The sequence below is a fragment of the Arachis ipaensis genome, chromosome B03 (genome assembly GCF_000816755.2).
Source record: "Arachis ipaensis cultivar K30076 chromosome B03, Araip1.1, whole genome shotgun sequence".
NCBI lineage: Eukaryota > Viridiplantae > Streptophyta > Magnoliopsida > Fabales > Fabaceae > Arachis > Arachis ipaensis.
In genome coordinates this window covers 127907859-127913983 of record NC_029787.2, presented here as the reverse complement: position 1 = coordinate 127913983, position 6125 = coordinate 127907859, and the positions used below count along the sequence as shown (strand labels likewise).

The window sequence follows — 6125 nt, the reverse complement described above, 5'->3', positions numbered from 1 at the left end:
AGATTTATCAAGTCAAACAGCAAAATTAAGATTTTCATACAAATATTGAGTTCACTCTAATTATGTTTTACTGTGTTTATTTATAATTTATTTATTATTTTATTATAAAATGATTATTTCGGTTGAACTATAGTTGAACCAATAAACTAGTAACTAGAACGGTTTAATAATTGGTTCGGTTTTTAAAACCTTGAAAAAAAAAAACCCAAAACGGATAAAAATTAAAAAGAAATTTAAAAAAAATGAAAAGAGAAAGGATGAGAGAGGGAGAAGTTACTTCGTCTCATCCTCTATTGCTCACAGAGACACCGTCCCCCACTTCTCCCAGCCAGCCACCGTTCTCACTTCTCTCTTCCAGCATGCACCTTCAATTCCTCTTCTCAAAAGTCCCAACAACCGTGCATTTTGCTGTTTCCTTCTTCCTCTTCCTGAAGCCACGAGTTTCCTTCTCCCTCTCTTAGAATCCGCCAACCTCTCCCGCCGCTGTCGCCTTCCTATCTTCTCCTCATCGCCATTGCCTTCACAGCATCCTCTCCTTCCGTTCGTTCCTTCCAGTCACCTTCCAGCCGTGGCTATGGTCGCCGCCCAGCCGCTGCTGTGTTTGCCTTTCATCTGTCTCCGTCAGTGCCTCAGTTCTGGTAGGTGTAGTTCTCTACTCTTAGATCCTTGCTGTGTTGTTCACTTCTTGCTGCTGGTTGCTGTGTTGGCAGTGTTTTTCACTTCTTGCTGCTGTGTTGTTGCTGCTGGTTGCTGTGTTGTTCACTTCTTGCTGCTGGTTGCTGTGTTGTTAATTTGTTAATTGCTGCTGTGTTAGTTGTTTCTTGTTGGGTTTATTAAATTTTTTTGCTATGTTGTTATTGCTGCCTAGTTTTTCTTTCCGCTGGTTGCTGTGTTGTTCACTTCTTGCTGTTGTCATGTTAATTTGTTAATAATTTGTCAATTTGTCAAGTTGGTAACAGACTCATATTTATTTTTCAAAGAACTACCTAACTGGCTAATTCTATTCTCATTGCACATTAATGAATGTAGGCACTCATGGCAAGTCTAACTTGTATAGCTTGTAATATCCTCTGAACTTTACTTTTCTTCTCTTAAACTAATATATGTATGCAGTTTGTCTTAGTTATATGAAAACTGGTAATCATGAATTGCCTTTTGATTGCTTATATCACTTATTTATTTAATGTCTGATCTAAATCGACAGATATGCATAATCGGAATCCATAACTGGATGAATCAGGATTCAGCATTGAAGAGTCAGTAATCGTCGTCACCTGAGTTCTTTTTCCTCCCACATTCAGTAGGCCTATCCCAGAGCCTTCAGGTCTTTTTCTCTACTTTTTAGTTAATTCAATTCTTTATCCTTCTATCCGTTATTTCCTTATCAGTTTTCCATTTGTTATTTTTCAGTTGGATTTGATCTTATATGTTTTCTGTGGCCTTATTCAGAGCTGCAAGGCATGGGTTTTCAAGTACATTCAAGAGGTTAACTTCTATCTTATGCCTTTTTTAGTTACATATTTATTTCTTGTGATTTTTTCTTTTCTTCTGATCCCTACTACTTGCTTTCTTTACCTATAGGGCAAGAGCAAGAAGAGAAAGAGAGAAAAAAGAGAGGGAAGGGGGTTAGAATTTTAGTTAACACAACAACATATATTTTTTACAATATGACTTACTTTCATGCCATTATATATAACATAAGATCTTATATAACTGTTTTTTCTCCATTCTCCTCAACTAGAATCGGGACCCCTAAGTACTCTTCAAGCTAGCATCAGTATGCAGTTGATTCATTGTTGTGAATGTATTTGTTGTAGTTCCTAATAATTTTATAGAGCTCATAGGCCCTAGCTTCTGATTACTTATTCTCACAAATGCAGAGATAGCTTATTCACGTTATACTGTCTAGTTGAGGATTTTCCGACCATTGCATCATATCCTACAGCAAGTTGGTGTTTCCAGTTTTCTACTCTTCATACGTGCATACATCCACAAACTTGCAACACAGCATGGCATCTTTCAAGGGTTCCATATCTACCTTCTCAATCGGGATATCTTTGGCAGAGATCAAATATATTTGGAATCCCTGATATTTTGAGAAACTCAAAACCTGCCAGATATCTAAGTAATGAATCAGTTCAGGTGAAGACTGATTATGATGTTGTGAGGTTCTCTCTTGGGTCACCTGATGATATTAGTTCCATAAAAAAGAGCCCAAAGAAGAAAATGTCTAGAAAAGCTAAATTGAATGAGCTCAGATTCTACCGCTTGAAGGCTAAAAAGAAGATGAATTCCCCAAATCCAGAGGTTCGAATTAGATATAAGCTTGAAAAGGTTGGCTTGACTTATTTCTGTAATGTAAATTTTTGTACCCTGTTTCATTTGCTTGATTTTTCAGTAATGATAATTTACTTTTTACATATTTTTAATAATCCTTAGGGTGAATTCTAATAATCTGTGATTGAAAGGTGATGCTAGTGCTTTTTGCCATCTGGGAATTGGATATCAGAACATAGCTACATCCACTTGTAATTGAATTAAGTGCTTCTGTGAGGTTTGATTTTCCTCTCTAACTTATAAACCTGCAGGCCAAGCGAAAAGAAACATGGTTGATTGAGAAGCTAAGGAAATATCATGTGCTGAAAATCCCTGCAGAAACATTTGATCCTGAAATTTTAACTGAGGAAGAGAGGCATTACCTGAAGCGAACAGGTGAGAAAAAGAAGCATTTTGTTATGGTTGGGAGACGAGGAGTGTTTGGTGGGGTAGTTCTTAACATGCATCTTCATTGGAAGAATCATGAGACAGTAAAGGTTATATGCAAACCTTGCAAACCTGGGCAGGTTCACGAATATGCTGAAGAGCTTGCTCGACTGAGCAAAGGCATTGTGATTGACATCAAGCCTAATAATACTATCATTTTCTTCCGTGGTAAGAATTACGAACAGCCAAAAGTAATGTCACCTCCAGATACATTATCAAAAGCAAAGGTAATTTCAGCTGTGTTAGTTATGCATTTACCAAATGTAGTTCTTGATAAATATGATATATAATATTTAACATTGGATTATGTGTATTTCTGTCATTCAGAAGGGTAGCATCCTTCCTTTGTAGTTGACAATTGTTTTAAGTTGAAATATATTTTGTTGCGAAAAGTAGTGGATTCTATTTTTTCTGCATAATGCTTATGGTTTTTAACTTATTTTGTATACGTAAAATTTATAGGCCTTGGAGAAATATAGATACGAGCAGTCACTTGAACATACAAGCCAGTTCATTGAAAAGTTGGAGAATGAGCTTGAAGAGTATCACCAGCACCTTGCAAAATTTAGAAAAGGGAAAGATGATACACCTAAAGATATTAAGGTTGGTCCATTATCTTATAGCCAATTGTGGAAATTTATCTCCAAATAAAAAAATTCATTAGAATTCATAACTTTTAGGGATAAATACTATTTTGGGGATGATTTCGATTTTGACCCCAAATCTTAGAGACCAAAATAGTAGTTATTCCTAACTTTTATGATAAATAATAAATTTTGTAATAACTATTCTTTCCAAATTGTGGCAGGCACCATCATCTACCAGGACAAATAAAACTGGAGGATTACACACTGTTTTAAAGGAAAAATGTAAGTGGAAAGAACAATGAACGGGAATAAATGGATAATGACTAAGCTTTAATGTTCAAACACCATATTGCATCAACTACTTTTTTTCCCACCCAATTTAATTTGTGGTTATTTGGTCAGAAATTGTAGAAGCATGAATCTACCAATGGTGGACTTTTAACGTATACCCGAGCTTCGGACAATGTTATATTGTTTGCGCTTAAGGGAGTATAAGATCTCACATTTGAATATTTATTTGTAGTCTCGAGGCCTAGAATTGTCAAGTTGCTATATATCAAACATGCAATTATTCACCCAAAAAAAAAAAAAACATGCAATTATGATTAAACATTCTTTTATCCTTTTTTATCTTGTAAAGATTTTTTTGGTGTCTATCTTGTAAAGATTTGTATGATAACACATCATTTTATGTTAATTTTATCGTTAAGTTAGGACCACAAAAAATATAAAATCAGCAATGCTGTGTGAATAAATGTTGATTAGTAATAACTAATAAGCTATAAGAAATAAGCTTAATATTGCAGCGCTAGGGTTGCTTTGTGGAATAAGTAGACAGGAGTAAACACACAAGATAAATTAGATAAAAAGAAATTATTATAGAGAAAGTTGGGTTGGAGTCTTGGAGACATTAATAGACAATTAGACATCAATAAGATATGGATTTACTGCCACTTTTTAACTTTTTGCATTTCTTTAAATGTTGTGAAACATTTATTTTGTTTTTTTGACTTCCTCCCTTTCTGGTCTTAAGCCTATCAGCTGTCTTAAATGATGAATTGCTTTCTATTCTTTTTTGCAAAACTCCTCCTTAGGAAATGTTTAGGTGGGACATCAATGAATGTTTTTTTTTATTATCTTCATTAATTTAAAATGAAGGCTTTATGTATGTTGTACCTGCACTAATTAGGCTTTTACAATCAATAATAAGTTAATAAGCTTAAACTAACTTAACTAAGTTTACATTTTTAAATAATTAAAAAATTATACCGTTTTTTAACAGAGCATATGCATAAAGATATATGTTATAAGAGAAATAAATTTTCTCAATTTTTTTTCTCACTTGAGAAGATAAATATAATTTTTTACCATTAATTTTATAAGTAAGACAAAAAAAAAAAAAAACAATAAAAAGTTATACAGTTAGAGATAACTTTAATAGTCCGATGAGCTCTGATCTTAATACCGAAGCCACTTTCACAGAAATTAATTTCAAAATGGATAACAGAATGGTGAAGTGCAGATAAATGGATGCATAGGATGATGTCCATAAATGTGGACCTGTGAAGACCAGAGACCTGCAAAACGCACGTAACGTTTTGCAGAAACAAGAAACAGAAAATTGCAGGCCCTGCAAAACGCAGGCTGCGATTGGCGTGGAAATGGAACAAGAAATTGAAATGTGTCCTGCATGCCGACAGGACCAAAGCTTGACCAACTTCGAACTGAGCAAAACGCAGAATGCGTTTGTCAGTGAACCAGAGCAAAACGCTGATTGCGTTTTGCAGGCTCCATACATGCATGCATGCGTGCCACGTGTTTTGGGAGGGGTTCAGCTGGGTCCTTATAAGTGAGAAACGCAGATTGAAGAAGCATAGTTACTGAAGCAAACTCATTACCAAAGAAATAGTTGGGGGAGAGTGAAAGAGATGTGAATCAGCTCGGTGAAGAAGAGCTACATGGTATGGTCTAGAAAAAAAAAATGGTGCGTGACTATACCAAACCAGAAGATCATATTATTGAGTATTTGGATCATCCCTATTTTGTAAGTAAATTTTTTTAATATTTAACAATAAATATATAAATTTATTTAAATTTTATTTATTTGTGTTGTAATTAGTAGTATTGAGGTTATTAATATTATTATAATGAATATTATGTTATTATTAATTTTGCGTTACGTCTTAAATTTTTTAATACCGTTATTATTATTATTATTATTATTATTATTATTATTATTATTATTATTATTATTATTATTAGGCAAATTATGTTACCATGGTACAAAGAGTTTAGGAAAGAAACGAAGAATTATTTAAAAAAGTATTATTTTTATTCATATTTCTCATTTGTGATTACAAAGTTCTTACCAATATATAGACCAGGAGTACACTAAGAGTACACTCGTTATGGAATAATATCCTAATAAATTACATTGATTTTTTTCTAATCCTCTTTGATATTTTCCTAATTTTATTCCCTAATTATGATATTCTAATAAATTAATCTCTTTATTATTATTATTATTATTATTATTATTATTATTATTATTATTATTATTATTATTATTATTATTATTATTATTATTATTATTATTATTATTATTATTATTATTATTATTATTATTATTATTATTATTATTATTATTATTATTATTATTATTATTATTATTATTATTATTATTATTATTATTATTATTATAGTGGATCTGTTAATGAAAATAATTTATTAATAATATTTAATAAGAATAATGTGTAATAAATTATTATTTTTTAG

General features: G+C 32.3%; 1 protein-coding gene across 1 annotated transcript; it reads left to right on the top strand.

Moving 5' to 3' along the window:
* Positions 575-3922, top strand: LOC107631826 (CRM-domain containing factor CFM3B, chloroplastic). Its single transcript, XM_021117457.1, has 8 exons — positions 575-786; positions 1264-1324; positions 1411-1485; positions 1582-1625; positions 1881-2334; positions 2589-2990; positions 3226-3366; positions 3572-3922. Exons 1-8 carry the CDS (start codon positions 575-577, stop codon positions 3650-3652), a joined length of 1470 nt encoding a protein of 489 aa, XP_020973116.1. The 3' UTR covers positions 3653-3922.